The sequence below is a fragment of the Cetorhinus maximus genome, chromosome 23 (genome assembly GCF_964194155.1).
Source record: "Cetorhinus maximus chromosome 23, sCetMax3.hap1.1, whole genome shotgun sequence".
NCBI lineage: Eukaryota > Metazoa > Chordata > Chondrichthyes > Lamniformes > Cetorhinidae > Cetorhinus > Cetorhinus maximus.
In genome coordinates, this window is record NC_135901.1 from 18930151 (window position 1) to 18947806 (window position 17656).

A 17656-nucleotide genomic window follows, 5' to 3' on the forward strand; every position below is an offset into this window, starting at 1 on the left:
CATAACATTCAAGGCTATGGGCCAAGCGCTGGGAAATGGGATTAGGTAGGTAGGTCAGGTGTTTCTCAGGTGTCGGTGTAGACTTGATGGGCCAAAGGGCCTCTTCTGCACTGTGATTCTGTGAGTGAAGGGGATTTTGTTCATTTATCTTGGTCTATTCATGGCTCTGGTGGCTTCAAAAAGCTTTGCTTGTCGTGATGGTCAGCGTATTGTTGGGTATCTCGGGCTTGCTCCTCCCACCACTTGTACTTTATTGTCTTTGGCCGTCAGCTTTGAGCTGTTGGAACTCTGCCTTCTTGCGACCTCGGGTTGTTCTGCAGGGCAATGAAGGTTGTTCATTTTTGTTACAGGAGGTCACGTTTTGAGCATCATTTTCATTGAACCAGTCCTGGTGACGACAATGCTTGAACCCAATGGTCTGGGCACAGGAGTCTAGTACAGCTGACTTCATCCGATCCCAACATTCTGAGGAGAAATGACACAGATCAAATGGTACAATTTTGAAGGGGATGCATAAAAGGACAGACTTGGGTTTGTTTGTGCACAAATCTCTGAAGGTGTGAGGACAGGTTAACAAACAATCAATGAAGCAGACGGGATGCTGGGCTTTATAATTAGAGACAGAGAGTACAAAGGTCAGGAAGTCTCACTATAAAAAACATTATTTCTGCCCCGGCTGGAGGACTGTGTCCAATTCTGAGCATCACATTTTAGGGAGGACATGAAGGCTTTGGAGAGGGCACAGAGGAGATTGACTCCAATGATTCCAGCATTGGTGGATCACAGGACCACGGATCAATGAGAGAACCTGGGGTTGTTCTCCTTGGAACAGAGAAAGCGAAGAGATTTGATAGACCTGTTTAAAATCATGAAGAATTTAGATAGAGTGAATAAGGAGAAAATATTTCCCATGACCAATGGGTCGATAACCAGAGGACACTGATTTAAGGTGATTGGCAAGAGAACCAGAGGCATCAGGAGGAAATCTTTTCAGTAACAAGTTGTAAGGATTTGGAATGCGCTGTCTGATGGGGCGATGGATACAGGTTCAAGAGTGACCTCCAAAAGGGAATTGGAGAAATACTTGAAGGAGAAATGATGCAGGAATGGGGGAGTGGGACTAACTGGATAGATCGTTGAAAGTTACCAGCAGATTAGATAGGCCAAATGGCCTCCTTCTCTGCTGTACTATTAGAAGATTCTATGATTTATAATAATGATTCATAGTAAACATATGATACAATCATAGAGTATGGATGGTGACCTTTCAGCCCATTGTGCCTGTTCTGTCCCCGAAAATGTTACCAATCTGTCCCACTCCCCTGCTTTTTTTGATCACCCTTCATATCTTTCCTTATTAAATAAAAGTCCAAATCACTTTTGAAAGTTACTATTGAATCTGCTTCTACCAGTCATTCAGACAATGAAAACACGACTTCAGTCTCCACAATATTTAATTGGAGGAAATTTCTGCACATCCACCACTGGATGTCAGACAAACAGTGATTATTGACCAAAAGTAGAGAAGTCGAGAGAGGTGGTGGTGAGGTAGAGCTGGGAGCTGTCAGTGTAAATGTGGCAACTAAGTGTTTTCAGATGATGTCATTGTGGGGAGCAGGTTGATGAAAAATAAGAGGGGACCAAGGCTGGATCCTTTGGGGATGCCAGAGGTAACTGTGAGTGGGAAGGGAAGACATTACAAGTGATTCCCTGGCTATGATTCGATAGAGAAGAATGGAATCAGGAGAGAGCAGCCCCATCCAGCTGGACGACAGGGGAGAGTCGAAGGTGCAAAATGATATGGTCAACCTTGTCAAAGGCTGCAGACAGGCCGAGGTCGAGGAGGGCGAGCTTATCTTTGTCACAGTCACATAGGATGTCATTGTGACTTTGATAAGAGCTGTTTCAGTCCTGAGGCAGGGGTGGAAACCTGATTAGAGGGATTCAAACATGAGCCAGGATTTTCCGGTGGTCGGGCAGGCTCGGTGGGCGGGCCTGGGAGCAGTCGGGAAGCCGCCCGTGATCCGGATTCGAGGAAGATTTTTAAAATTAAAAACTTAAGCAACGTTAAAAACATGTCCCCTCATGTGACTGTCAGGAGTAGGGACATGTTATTAATTAAAATTAAAAATCTTTATTTAGTTTTTATTTGCTGTTGGAAACCTCACCCTTCCCGTGGATGTGGTTTCCTAAAAAATCCAAAGGCCGCTTGGCCTGTTCACCTGCCCACTGACCGTGAGGTTAGACGGGCAGCGCAAAATTTCATTGAATTATTACTTTCATGGCCTCAATAGGCCAGTTAATTGTCAGCGGGCGCGCTGCCGACTCCCATGTGCGCCCGCTGACCGTAATATCGCGCGATGACATTGGCCATCATTTTATGTTGGGGTCGGGCGTGCCAGCCTAACGAGCGTAATATCCTGTCCATGGAATTTTGAGAAAGATGGGCAGGGATTTGTGAGGTGACAACATGTTCATGGACTTTGGAGAGGAAAGAGAGGCTGGAGATGGGGGCAATAGTTTGGAAGGACAGTGGGGTCAAGGATTTGCTTCTTGAGAAGGGGGTGAGGATGGGAGATTTGAAGGAGAGAGGGACAGTGTCTGAGAGAGAAACTGTTAACATAGTCAGTGAACATGGGGAAGTTGAGTGATCTGTGGTTTTGTGGGAGTAGGATCGATGGAGCAGGAGGTGGGTTTCATGGACAAAGATGAGCTCTGAGAGGGCATGAGGGGAGATGGGAGGGAAACTACAGAAAGGTGTGAGTTCAGGGCTTGAGCAATGGAGAACTTTAGAGGCAGTTTGGCCCGATGGGCTAGTGGGAGGGAATCAGCAGAGGCAACTGGTCAGATTGTCTCAATCTTAGTGACAAAGAAGCTCCATGAGCTCCTCACACTTCTTATTGGAGGTGAGGATGGAGGAGACAGGGGAGAGGGAGAGCCCTTCAAAAGGAACTAACTTGTGTTAGAGATATTACAAAGAGTCAACACGCTATGTTTAACACAAAGCTGATTTATTTGACTTTTAGCCAGAATATTAGCCCCTGTAAGTGGTCTGTAGTTTATTAACATCAGCAGAAACAGACCCCAGTGAACATTGCTCAGTCCTGGATGTGATTAACAGCAAATGCCCACCACTTTAGTTACTTGTGAACTCGCTGGTGTCTCAGCAGGCTGGATGAAGTAGTGAATCCCTTCCCACACTGGGGGCAAGTGAACGGCCTGTCCCCAGTGTGAACTCGCTGGTGTGTCAGCAGGTTGGATGACTGAGTAAATCCCTTGCCACACTCAGTGCAGGTGAATGGTCTCTCCCCTGTGTGTATTCGCCGGTGGTCTGTGAGTTGAGATGATCGCTTGAACCTAGTTCCGCAGTGAGAGCACCTGAACGGTCTCTCATCAGTGTGAACACGTTGATGGTACATCAGTTCCCAGGAACTTTTAAAGCACTTCTCACAGTCCAAGCATTTAAAAGGCCTCTTATTAGTGTGAACTCGCTGGTGTGTCAGCAGGGTGGATGAGGTAGTGAATCCCTTCCCACACACAGAGCAGATGAACGGCTTCTCCCCAGTGTGAACTCTCTCATGTGTCAACAACTGCGATAACTGAGTGAATCCCTTCCCACACTCGGAGCAGATGAACGGTCTCTCCCCAGTGTGAATTCGCTGGTGCGTCAGCAGGTCGGAGGACTGAGTGAATCCCTTCCCACAATTGAAACAGGTGTATGGCCTCTCCCCAGTGTGAATTCGCTGGTGTACAGTGAGTTGGGATGATCGCCTGAACCCAGTCCCACATTGAGAGCATTTGAATGGTCTCTCGTCAGTGTGGACTCTTTGATGGTACATTAGTTCCTGGGAACTTTTATAGCATTTCCCGCAGTCTGGACATTTGAAAGGTCTCTCTTCACTGTGAACTCGTTGGTGTCTCAGCAGGTGAGCTGAAATAGTGAATCCCTTCCCACACGTGGAGCAGGTGAATGGTCTCTCCCCAGTATGACTGCGCTGATGCTTTTCCAGCTCAGATGGGGATCTGAATCCCTTCGCACAGTCCCCACATTTCCATGGTTTCTCCCCAGTGTGACTGTGCTTGTGTCTTGACAGGCCTGATGATTGGTTGAAACCTCGTCCACACACAGAACACGTGTGCGGTTTATTCCCACTGTGAACTGTGCTTTTTCCTTCCATGTTGAATATCTGCTGATATTCAGGTTACAATAAATTGGACGACTGTCAGATTCTGATGTGATGTTTGGTTTCAGTTTCCCGACTGCAAATCCTCCCCTCCTAATACCCTGTGAAAGTGATTTAAAACAGAAAAAAGGGAGTGAGAGCGAACCCACAAAAACACAAGGGTAGGTTGTGAAATTGAGATGAATTTGTGGGGCTGACACTAGGAAAAATGACCATGAAAACTGATGGATTGTCATAAAAACCCAACTGGTCCACCAATGTCCTTCAGGGAAGGGACCCTGTCACCCAGACTGGGCTAAACAAGACTCTGGCCTCCATGGGAGGAGAGAGGTGGGAGATGCAGGGGCTGAAGGAGTGTTTAATCCATCTTCAGCTCAATCAGAACTTTGGCGGAACATCCCAGATCCTCAACCAACACCATCTTGAAGGACCAGGCAGCAGATATATGTGAACACCATCACCTCCAAGTTCCCCTCCAAGTCACACACCATCCTGACTTATCTGCCATCTAGTACTGGATTAGCAGAAATTTCTTCCATTAAAATATTAGGAAGACCAAAATAATCATCTTCAGTCCCTGCTACAAACTCCACTCCCAAGCCACCATCCCTCTTGCAGCTCTCTGAGGCTGAACCAGGCTGTTCACAATCTTGTTGTCATATTTCAGCCCAAGCTGAGCTTCTGACTACATATCACTAAGATCGCCCATTTCCACCTCAGTAACATCGCCCAGCTGTGTCACTGCCTCAGTTCATCTGCTGCTGAAGCTCATCCATTCCTTTGTTCCCTCTAAATTGGACTATTCGAATGTGCGTCTTGTCGGCCTCCCAGATTCAACTCCATAGAAACTGGAGTTCATTAAAAATGGCTGCTCATGTCCTTACTCACACCAAGTCTTGTTCACCATCACCCCTGTGCTCTCTGACCTAGATGGTGGTAATTTCCAGTCTTACAGCACTCCAGGATTATCTGGGATAATTGAATTCTGGCCAGCTCCATAAGACCATAAAACCATAAGACACAGGAGCAGAAATTAGGCCATTTGGCCCATCGAGTCTGCTCCGCCATTCAATCATGGCTGATAAGTTTCTCAACCCCATTCTCCCGCCTTCTCCCCGTAACCTTTGATCCCCATACCAATCAAGAACCTATCTATCTTGGTCTTAAATACACTCAATGACCTGGCCTCCACAGCCTTCTGTGGCAATGAATTCAATAGATCCACCACTCTCTGGCTAAAGAAGTTTCTCCTCATCTCTGTTCTAAAAGGTCTTCCCTTTACTCTGAGGCTGTGCCCTCGGGTCCTAGTCTCTCCTACTAATGGAAACATCTTCCCCACGTCCACTCTATCCAGGCCTTTCAGTATTCTGTAAGTTTCAATTAGATCCCCCCTCATCCTTCTAAACTCCATCGAGTATAGACCCAGAGTCCTCAAATGTTCCTCATATGTTAAGCCTTTCAATCCTGGGATCGTTCTCGTGAACCTCCTCTGGACCCTCTCCAGCGCCAGCACATCTTTGCTGAGATACGGGGCCCAAAATTGCTCACAATATTCTAAATGTGGTCTGACCAGAGCCTTATAAAGCCTCAACAGCACATCCCTGCTTTTATATTCTAGCCCTCTTGAAATAAATGCCAACATCGCATTTGCCTTCCTAACTCCCGACTCAACCTGCAAGTTAATCTTAAGAGAATCCTGGACTAGGACTCCCAAGTCCGTTTGCACTCCATATTTCTGAATTCTCTCCCCATTTAGAAAATAGTCTATGCCTCTAGTCTTCCTACCAAAGTGCATGACCACACACTTCCCCACATTGTATTCCATCTGCCACTTCTTTGCCCATTCTCACCTGTCTAAATCCTTCTGCAGCCTCCCCCCTCCTCAATACTACCTGTCCCTCCACCTATCTTTTTATCATCTGCAAACTTAGCCAGAATGCTCTCAGTTCCTTCATCTAGATCATTAATGTATAAAGTGAAAGCCACTGACCCTTGTGGAACTCCACTAGTCACCGGCCGCCATCCTGAGAAGGACCCCCTTATCCCCACTCTCTGCATCCTGCCAGACAGCCAATCTTCTATCCATGCTAGTACCTCGCCTTGAACACTCGAACATCTTATCTTACTGAGCAGCCTCCTGTGCGGCACCTTGTCAAAGGCCTTCTGGAAGTCCAAGTAGATAGCATCCATTGGCTCTCCTTTGTCTAACCTACTCATTACCTCCTCAAAGAATTCTAACAGATTTGTCAGGCATGACCTCCCCTTGATAAACCCATGCTGACTTTGCCCTATTTTATCATGCACTTCCAAGTATTCTGAAATCTCATCCTTAATAATGGACTATAAAATCTTACCAACGACCGAGGTCAGGCTAATCGGCCTGTAATTTCCTGTCTTTTGCCTCACTCCCTTCTTAAACAGGGGGGTTACATTAGCGATTTTCCAGTCCTCTGGGACCCTCCCTGACTCCAGTGATTCCTGAAAGATCACCACTAACGCCTCCACTATCTCTTCAGCTATCTCCTTCAGAACTCTGGGGTGTAATCCATCTGATCCAGGTGATTTATCCACCTTCAGACCGTTCAGTTTTCCTAGCACCTTCTCATTGGTAATGGCCACCATACTCACCTCTGCCCCCCGACTGTCTTGAATTTTGGGGATGTTACTCGTGTCTTCCACCGTGAGGACTGACGCAAAGTACCTATTCAGTTCCTCCGCCATTTCTTTGTTCCCCATTACTACTTCTCCAGCATCATTTTCCAGCGGCCCAATGTCCACTTTTGCCTCTCTCTTACCCTTTATAAATCTAAAAAAACTCTTGCAATCTTCTTTTATATTACTGGCTAGTTTACCCTCATATTTAATCTTCTCCCTCCTTATTTCTTTTTAGTTGTCCTCTGTTGGTCTTTTTAGACTTCCCAATCCCCTGGTTTCCCACTGCTCTTCGCCGCATTGTATGCTTTCTCTTTAGCTTTTATGCTGTCCCTGACTTCCCTTGTCAGCCATGGTTGCCTCGTCCTCCCTTTAGTATGCTTCTTCTTCCTCGGGATGAATTTTTGCTGTGTCTCCCAAATTACTCCCAGAAACTCCTGCCGTTGCTGTTCCACTGTCTTTCCTGCTAGGCTCATCTCCCAGTCAATTCTGGCCAGCTCCTTCCTCATGCCTCTGTAGTTGCCTTTATTCAACTGTAATACTGTTACATCTGATTCCAGCTTTTTCCTCTCAAATTGCAGGGTAAATTCTATCATATTATGGTCACTTCCTCCTAAGGGATCCTTCACCTTAAGCTCCCTTATCAAATCTGCCTCATTACACATCACTAAATCTAGAATTGCCTGTTCCCTAGTGGGCTCCACCACAAGCTGCTCCAAAAAGCCATCTCGTAGACATTCCACAAATTCCTTTTCTTGGGATCCACTACCAACCTGATTTTCCCAGTCTACCTGCATATTGAAATCCCCCATGATCACTGTAACCATGCCTTTCTTACACGCCTTTTCTATCTCCTGGTGTATCTTGTACCCCATGTCCTGACTACTGTTCGGAGGCCTGTACATAACTCCCATTATGGTTTTTTTACCTTTGCAGTTCCTCAACTCTATCAACACAGATTCTACATCATCTGACCCTACGTCGTTTCTTGCTATCGATTTAACTTCATTTCTTACTAACAAAGCAACGCCACCCCCTCTGCCAACCTGCCTATCTTTTCGATAGGATGTATATCCTTGGATATTTAGCTCCCGGTCCTGATCCCCTTGCAGCCATATTTCCGTGATGCCCACCACATCATACCTGCCAATTTCAATCTGCGCCACAAGCTCATTTACCTTATTTCGTACACTGCGTGCATTCAGATGCGACACCTTCAGTCCTGTATTTCCCATCCCCCTTCTCATTGTCGTCCCTTTATCTGATGTGCTTGAAGTTAGATTCCCAGCCCTTTCCAAACACGCTGTCCTATTTTGTGTTCTGGAGGCTTTAATAACCTCTCTTGGGCTCTCCTTTCTTTTCAGTTTTTTCATAATTTTCCATGAAGTTGAATCCACCCCCCCACATGCTAACCTGCTGCTTTGTTTCCCATTAGTCATACTACTTCTTAAGAGTTTTACCCTTCCCTCCCCCCCCTACTTTCTAGTTTAAAGTCCTGTTGATCACCCTATTTACTCTTTTCGCTAGAACATTGGTCCCAGATCGGTTCAGGTGGAGACTATCCCAAAGGTACAGATCCCTCCTGTTCCAATACTGATGCCAGTGCCCCACGAAATGGAACCCCTCTTTCCCGCACCACTCCCAATTCCTCCCGTGTGCCCGCAATCTCCCCCGGCCTCCTGAGCCACCTGTTCCACCTCAGTCCATCTCCACCAGCCGCACTGAGCATGCTCTGTGCACAGCCTGGCCCCCCACGCCGACGCTCTGGGTTCCTGTTCTCATTGATAGGAGACTTTCTGACCCACAAGGCATTCTAGGTAAACCAGCCGCCATCGAGACCGATCAGTGAACGGGAATTTTTTTTTCCAGTTGGTAAAACGGAAGATCCATGGATGAGGGGGATATTGGACAGGAAGCACAATGAGAGGTTTGGACACTTTATTAAATACTCACAGCAGAAGCACATTAATCTGATCGGAGATCAGTTCCTCACGAGCAGCCAGCGGAGTGGAACCTCCTGAGATTCCGGTTCCTTTCCAGTCAGTATTTACAGGAGCTGGGACACGGAAAAGAGTCTCAGTAAAATCAGGGGTTTATTTGTTCACTGTTTTAAAATGGGTCTGGGCTCAAATTTGAAGTTTGTGCAGCCTGTGATTCCCTGAGTTTATTAACTCTCCCCCTCCAGACCCTTTGGGCTCTCTATTGTTGGATTGTCTATTGTTTTTCAATGTCCTCCTGGCCTTGTTGTACCTGATCCAATAAAAACCCTCCTCACATCACACAGGGAACAGCTTTAGACATGTTTTGACTTTTCACCTCAATCTTATTCTGCTGAATGATCTCATTGACCGTTCCCTTTCTCTCGATCAGTCCGTCCACCACCTCTTTTCTGGATTTCACTCCTTCTTGTTGTTCCAGGATTTCATCTCTCTGCCTTTTATTTCTTTTACTGAAGATTCCTGTCCATTGCTGCCTCACAGCCTCATCCTGTTTCCACATATTCTCCATGTCTAAGTGCTTCCCAGCGGCCGTGCCAGCCGTGGCCCCTATTCCAGCCCAGTCACTGATCCCTCTCTTCCCTCCACCCTTTTTACTGGTGTCACTATCACAGGGACGATCGCGGTGTTTTCCCAAAACTGCCTTAACACCGGGGTCTTGGCTACTGGGTGGTCATAGTCCACCCATCTCTCTCCCTGCATTCTGACTTATGAAATCCCCGGATAATTCCCTTATCGTCTGAAAATTGAGATCCTTGTAGATGGGATGACATAACCTTGGGGACGGGTGTATGGTATTCAGGGCACATTTTACAGGAACTATTTTAAATCTTGTATCATTATATAGGTTATCTGAGTACAGGTGATGATTAAACCATTTGTGGGACCTATTTCTTATGGCAGGACAGATTGAGGGGTTATCAGTGAAGCATATGGGGGTCTTGGGCTTCATAAATAGAGGCATTGAGTACAGAAACAGGGAAGTTATAGAGTTTTGGATAGGTCACAACTAGAGTATTGCATCCAGTTCTGGTCACCAGTCTTTAGGAAGGATGTGAGAAACCTTTACAAGGTGCAGAGGAGATTTACCAGAATGGTTCCAGGGATGAGTGAATTTAGCTACAACATTAGGTTGGAAAATCTGGGGTTGTTCTCCTTGGAGCAGGGGAGTTGAGAGGTGATTTGATAGTGGTGTACAAGGTTATCAAAGATTTAGATGAGATAGACAAAGGAAATCTGTTCCCATTAGCTGATGGCACAAGGATAGAGGTTTTGGACAAGAGATGTGGGGGAGGGGGCGGGGATATGAAGAACTTTTTTACACAGCGAGTGATGATAACCTGGAACTCGCAGCCCATGAGGGTGGTGGAAGTGGAGACGATTAATCATTTCAAAAGGAAATTGGATGTTATACTGCAAGGATTTTATTGAGGATTTGGCCACGTTAAGTGAATACTAGACTCAGAACTTACAGTCATTTTAATTCTCCTCCCCGCTCCCACTCTGACCTCTCTGTCCTTGGCCTCCAGAGCTGTTCCAATGAAGTTCAATGGGAGCTTGAGGAACAGTAGCTCATTCTTCAATTTGGCACTTTACAACCTTCCAGACTCAGCATCAAGTTCAGCAGCTTCTGCACCAACAGAGAGTTGTCAGGATCTGGAACACTCTACCTGAAAAGGTGCTGGAACCTGATTCTATGTTTAGTCTCCACCCACTCAACATAAATTCCCTAACAGTGGAAATAGTTCCTTTATATCTACCCTGTCAATTCCAATTAGTATCCCCAAAACTTTAATTAAATCACGTCTTAATCTTCTAAATTCCAGGAATTACAACCCTCACAGTGAGGTGATGTATTTTAGCAGGAGGAATAGGGAGGGGGAAGATATAATTCATGGCACAGCTCTAAAGAGTGTGCATGGACAGAGGGACCTGGGGCTTCATGTGCTTTGATCTCTGAAGGTGACAGGATGTATTAACAGAGAAGTTAGCACAGCAGATTGGATCTTGAGCTACATAAATTGTGGTATTGAGAACAAAAACAGGAAGTTATGCTGAGTCTTTATAAAGCTCTGGTTAGGCCACAATTCGAAAATTGCATCCAGTTCTGGTCACCTCACTTTAGGAAGAATGTGAAGGTCCTTGAGAAGGTGCAGAGAAGATTTACCAGAATGGTTCCAGTGAAGGAGGCTGAGGGGAGATTGATAGAGGTGTACAAGATTATGACAGGTTTAGATAAAGTGGACAAAGAAAGGCTGTTCCATTAGCTTATCATACAAGGACTAGGGGGACACAGGTTTAAAGTTTAGGATAAAAGGTATGGAAGATGTGATGAAGAATGTTTTTGTACAGTGAGTGGTAATGACCCAAAACTTGCAGCCGATGAGGCGGGTGGAAATGGACGTGATGAGTGATTTCAAAAGGAAATTTCATAGGCACTTAAGGGAAATAAACTTTCAAGAATATGAGATAGAGTAGGGTAATAACTGACTGGATTGCTCTCGAGGGCTGGCATGAACTCAATGGCCTCCTCTGTGCCATAATGACTCTGTGACTTTTGTGGAATCTTGCCTTCTAATCTAATCCTTGGAGTTCAGATATCTCTCAGGTAAATCTGTGCTACACTCCCTCCAAGACCATTCTGTCCTTCCTAAGTTTTGTTGCCCATTACTGAACACAGTTCTCCAGGTGTAGTCTAACCAGGGTTTGTGTATCTCGGTGCTTTTCCAGTCACACTGATACCTGAAATCTCTCACAGACAGAGCAGACAAACCTTTTTCCGTCTAGATTCAAAGGCCAATGACATTCAGATCCTGATGAATCGAACCACTCTGTCAGCTCTTGATGTGGTGTTCAGTTTGAGTTTCCCGTCTGTCAATCCTCCACTTCCAGTAACCTGTATATTTACCAAAAGCATCACTGTCAGTCCAGGACAGGAATTGGGAAGAGACAAACATTTCTCTTAGTTTGTGTTTGCTGTGTGTAAATCCTACCCTTCTAACCCCCTGTAAAAGGAGTTTCCAAAATCCATTCATGTCAGTCCAGGATAGAAATGAACATTCTCTCCTCCTGCTGACAAGGACAGGATGACCGCGCATGCGCCCTCCTGCCCATTGCCCCTATCAAGATGGCGATCACGCATGCGCTCTCCTGCACATCGCCCCCAATAAGGCTGGTGGTCGGTCACTTGGGCCTGTGACCGAGAGTAGCTCACGAGCTCTCGCCCCACGTAAACGCCGGATCGATCGGCTTCTAGTCACCCTGACCTCCACCAAGTGCTTATGAAGCCTCCCAGCCCATTCCACTGGCTCTAATCCTCTCCACCCACCCAGCGTCTCCATGACTCAACAGCACCCGAATTTCCTCCCTGCTCCGCCGAACTCCAGGCACAATCCGCACTGCGCATGTCCCAGTCAGATACCGCACTGCGCATGCTCCGGTTACAGCCCAGCAGTACGCCTGCGCAACAAGCTCCTGTCGTCTGGATAGGACACAGTCTTCCCGCGGAGAATGCTGGGTAAACACCCCGCCATTGAAAGGCGGTACTGTTCAATCGAAAATTATGCTTTGTGATCCGATTTCGATTGGAGTCACAGTGCCAGGATATGAAATTATTAAATCAATTGAGCAAGCAAAGTGCATAGACCTTCTGCTTTATTTCTGTCCTGGATGCGATTAACAGTACAACTAATCCCTACTGTCAGATGTGAACTCACTGGAGTCTCAGCAGGAGGGGTGAACGTGATTTTTTTCCCTTAAACAGAACAGTTAAACTGCTCCTCGCCAATAAGAATGCGCTGGTTGTGGATCAAATCCTTCGAACCTTTAAAGCTTGAGTGTTAACAGGTGTGAAAATGGAGTAAATCCCTTTGCACAGGTGAAGCATCTGAATGGTTATCCGCCAGTGTGATTGAGCTGTTGTATCAGTAAATTGGATAACTGAGTGAATCCATTTCCACATTAAGCAGGTGAACGATCTTTTTTTGTGGTTAGATTTTCCAGCTCAGTTTCCAGCTCAGATGGGGACCTTAAAACCATCTGGTAATAAGCTCCACATTCTTAATATGCTTCGGTTAATGAAAAGGAAAATACTGCACATTCTGGAAATCTGAATTAACAACAAAATAGCTGAAAATAGTCAGGAGATCTGATAGTGTCCGTGAAGAGGGAGACTTATTTTACATTTCACGTCTATGACCTTTTATCAGAGCTGCACTACATCATTGCACAGACCTGAAACATTAATTGTTTCTCAATCCCCAGATGCTGCCAGATATTTCAAGCATTTTATGTTTTTATCTCTGGTTAAGGAGGTTTCTCCTGAACTGCATATTAGATTTATTACTAAGTAAGTTATATTTATTTTCATTCTTGCACAAGCGGAAAATCTTCCAGTTGTCTACCCTGTAAAAAACACTTCTGAAATCTTAAATTCCCCGATCGAGTCACCCCTCATTCCTTTTTCTAAAGAAATCGTATCCAGTCTGTTCACCCTTTCTTGATCAGTATAACCTGTCAGTTAGAGAATTCAAAATACATCTTATAATATGGTGACCTAAAATAATCTGAGCCTCAAACTCATCATTCTCCCCAAATGTCTGTATGTTGCAGTATTTCAGGCATTTTCCATTAGCTGAATATCAGATGAGAAGGATGAGCAGATCTAACGAGCCAGTCTGTAACATATGGAGCATCTACAAAGTTGTCTCTTCCCTTTCCAGTGAAACAGTGGGCTGTTTCACATATAATCCATCAATTATGACATTAAGAATAACGTGTCAGAGAAATACAGGATTTCAGCATGGTAACACTAGGTCAGATCCAGTTCAGTTCATATGATTGCTGAGCAGGGATAGGGGCAACTTGCAATTAATGTGGGCCTTCACTGTGCATTTTCCAGATTAAAATGAATTGAATCTATGACTCTCTGTCTTGACTGTATTCAAGATGCAAATCCATGAAGATTTGGATGCTCGAGGAATCAATGGATTTGGGAATAGGACTGGAAAGTGGAGTTGAGATGGAAGATCATTTAATAGTGGAGCAGACTCAAAGAGCCATTTGGTCTACCGCTGTACTATTTCTTGTGTGCTTATGAACATCACTGTGAATCATTTCCATACAAACACAGCAGGTGCATCGCCCGCACTTTCACTTCCTCCCTTCCTAGATTCCAGGGCCTCAACACATTCTCCAGGTGACACAGGGATTTATTTGTACTTCCTGCTATTTATTATCACAGTTTCAATGCTCACGGTGTGATCTCCTCTACACCGAAACGACTAAATCCAGATTGGGTGACTTATTTGTGGAACATCACCACTTAGTACGAATGTGATCTTGAGTTCCAGTCATTTACTATTTTTATTCTCCATCCCACTCCCAGTCTGACCTCTGTTTTTGGCCTCCTGCACTGTTCCAATGAACCTCAAAGGAAACCCAGGGAATAACACTTCATCTTTGAATAGGCACTTTACACTCTTCCAGACTCAACATTCATTTCAACAATTTCAGATCATAACCACTGCTCCCATTTTTTCAGACAGTAAGTGCTGGTAATGGTTCTGCTGTTACCATTTATCCCTCCTCTGGGGGGCTGTTCTTTGTTTCTTCACTTGTCCCATTAGTTTCTTTATTGTCTCATTATAAGCCAATTTTGTCTTTCACCATCATCCCCTTTGTCATTTAATCACTCCAGTCTTCCATCCTATCACAACACTGTTAGTTCTTTTCTCCTCTCCGCCTCTCTTTTCTCCAACTCTGTACTTTCTGGTGAACTATTAAATCACTAAATTTTTCTAGTTTGGATAAAGGGTCGCCAAAATGAAATGTTCACTCAGTTTCCCTCCCCATAGATCAGAGGTGAAAGAAAGCCATAGGTACGGCATACCAGTAAGAAAGTGACTGAAGCATTCAGCATATCACAGTTAATCCTGATCCTGTCCTCCTTCCAGCAAGTGTCTTTGGATAGCAATAATAAACGTTAATACTGGCTGAATGTCACTTGCTTAGTCCAAGGCTGACAACAGCAAAGGTACTGAGTGGTCCAACGCAGAGTCAATTGGGCATCGAACTTGAGACCTAGTTGTAACGTGTGGCTGAGTTACTGCAACCTCAGGAAGCTTCCATCCAAGTAGTTTGATTGCAGACCAACTATGTATGGCAATTACACAATAAAAAAGTTAATTAATGATAAAACCGAAGATAATTGCCACAGCTAATGCTGGATTATAGTGGTGGATGGAGAGGAATTATTTATTTTCAGAATAGGGAAGCAACAGAGAAATTGACTTGGAATGCGGAAGTAGTTTGTCGATGGATTCGTGGTTTAATATGAATGAAATACATAGATTGTATGCAAGTCTAAGGAGAAGGAAGGCAATATGGTTTTGCAGTCTCTGCATCATAGACTCTAGCTTTGAATGCCCCCAAATCAGTTCAGATTCGATGCTAAACTACTCCTCGACAACATAAAATACATTGCAGTAAAACTTTTAAGTCCGTCTCATTTGGCAAAAAGGTGCTTCCTGATCTATTATAATAATCCCCATCCTTACAATCCTGTGCCTCTCCAAACATAATTCCCTTCTCAACAAAACACAAAAACAAATTCTTGACTGAGTTCCATGTTGCCTACTACACAATTTCTTCTCCCAACACAACAGGAGCTCTACAGTGCATATAACGGTTTGTGACAGATACGGCACACTTCAGGTGTCACTTCAGGTGTTGCATGTGCAAATCTTGGTCACAAACAAACAAGAAAAAGAAGTTAGCTGTATTTCCTGCCGATTTCTGAGAAATTTACTCAGCAGTACCTCTGAATTGGCATTAATTGCCAAATGGTATTTAACCTCCTAACGTTCTTATTTACAAGAATCTCCATCCTTCATGAACTCAGCCAGCTTGCTCACAGTTCCCATCAGTAGCAGGATATTTGGTATAATATGGTTTATTGTTTCTGCATTATAAAACAGACTTACCATGAGCAATGCTATGTAAGATCTGTTAGTCAGCATGGAAAATAAAATTTTAAATCTGCCCTCAGAATATGGGCATGCATCTGTAGCAGTCCTGAGAAGGTGGGAATGGACCTTTTCGAACCACGAAGTGTGGTTTAATACAACTGAGTGACTTACGAGGCCAAGTCAGAGGATAGTGAAATGTCAACCACATTGATGTGGATAGGACCGTGCCTAGAAGAAATTGAAGTTATTTTTATCCCTGCATCGATGCTGTTTGATTTGCTGAGTGTTTCCAACATTTTCTGTTTTGAACTCGGATTTCCACCATCTACAGTATCTTGTTTTTGGGTCAGGGTGATCAGTTTTCCCTCACTTATCGTTACCTGGTTAAAGATGAAGAAGGAGCTTTTAAAGAATGAGACAACAGTAACTGTCTCCCTGTTCGACATGAAGCTAAACTCACTGCACTGGGGAAATGAGTGTGAATCCCCCCCGGACAGAGGGGAACTGACCATCCATCTCTAGCTCTAATTCCCAAACAGAAAATGCTGCCAAGAATCAGCAAGTCAGGCTGAGTCTGTGGCCGCTCTCAGCGTTTGAAACCGTCACAAAGCCCCGGTCTTGACGGCAGCTCAAGACCAATAGGAATAGGGGGCGGGACTGAAGGACCGAGCGTGTGAGGCTGGTCATCCCACCAATCGGAGTGAATGAGGGGCGGGGCCGGGCTGTGACTGAAGCATGCGCAATGCGGGTAATGGTGATTGGGTTAAGTTTCTTGTTGGATCCACAACAGGTAAGATGGCGGAGGGGAGGGAGTAATGGCTCGGGCGGGGAAGCTTCGTAAACATGTTATGGAAGTTACAAACCCGAAAAAGACATTACCGTTCCCCGGTTTGCGCCAAGTGGGACCGCAGCTCTTAGTTTTCGGCGCCAATTAATTGCCGCCGTCTTTATTGGGATAATGTGCATTAAGGCGCATGCGTGGCCGCCATCTTTGTAGGAGCGATGTTTGTAATGACATAAAAACAAAAAACTACTGTGGATGCTGGAAATCCAAAACAAAAACAGAATTACCTGGAAAAACTCAGCAGGTCTGGCAGCTTCGGTGGAGAAGAAAAGAGTCGACGTTTCGAGTCCACATGACCTTTCAACAGAACTGAGTATAGTTAGGAGAGGGGTGAAATATAAGCTGGTTTGAGGTGGGGGGCAGGGGGAGAGAGAAGTTGAGGGTGGGGTGGTTTTAGGGACATGCAAGCAGTGATAGGAGCAGATAATCAAAAGATGTCACAGACAAAAGTATCAAAGAGGTGTTGAAGGTGGTGATATTATCTAAGAAAAGTGCTAATTAAGAATGGATGGCAGGACACTCAAGGTACAGCTCTCGTGGGGGCGGGGTGGAAAGACTGACAAGGTATTAGTTGTAGATTTAAAAATAATGGAAATAGGTGGGAAAAGAAAAATCTATATCAATTATTGAAAAAAACAAAAGGGAGGGGGAAGAAACGGGGTGGGGATGGGGGGAGGGAGTTTAAGATCTAAAGTTGTTGAATTCAATATTCAGCCTGGAAGGCTGTAAAGTGCCTAGTCGGAAGATGAGGTGCTGTTCCTCCAGTTTGCGTTGGGCTTCACTGGAACAATGCAGCAAGCCAAGGACAGACATGTGGGCAAGAGAGCAGGGTGGAGTGTTAAAATGGCAAGCGACAGGGAGGTTTGGGTCTTTCTTGCGGACAGACCGCAGGTGTTCTGCAAAGCGGTCGCCCAGTTTGCGTTTGGTCTCTCCAATGTAGAGGAGACCACATTGGGAGCAACGAATGCAGTAGACTAAGTTAGGGGAAATGCAAATGAAATGCTGCTTCAC

The 17656-nt window shown here is 45.1% G+C and overlaps 2 protein-coding genes and 1 long non-coding RNA gene across 3 annotated transcripts in view; 1 reads left to right on the top strand and 2 right to left on the bottom strand.

The window, feature by feature from the left end:
* LOC144697307 (uncharacterized) overlaps nt 1–4090 on the bottom strand; it is a 46995-nt gene extending 42905 nt beyond the window's left edge. The window contains exon 1 of the mRNA XM_078569282.1: nt 4040–4090. The gene's annotated coding sequence lies outside the window, so the exon portion shown is untranslated. The remainder of the gene's footprint in view (nt 1–4039) is intronic.
* Nucleotides 1–4178, bottom strand: part of LOC144697453 (uncharacterized) — a 37608-nt gene extending 33430 nt beyond the window's left edge. Inside the window, exon 1 of the mRNA XM_078569429.1 lies at nt 3145–4178. Coding sequence (XP_078425555.1) covers nt 3145–4178 — 1034 coding nt within the window. The remainder of the gene's footprint in view (nt 1–3144) is intronic.
* Nucleotides 1–17656, top strand: part of LOC144697371 (uncharacterized) — a 423816-nt gene that overhangs the window by 217269 nt on the left and 188891 nt on the right. The window lies entirely within an intron of this gene.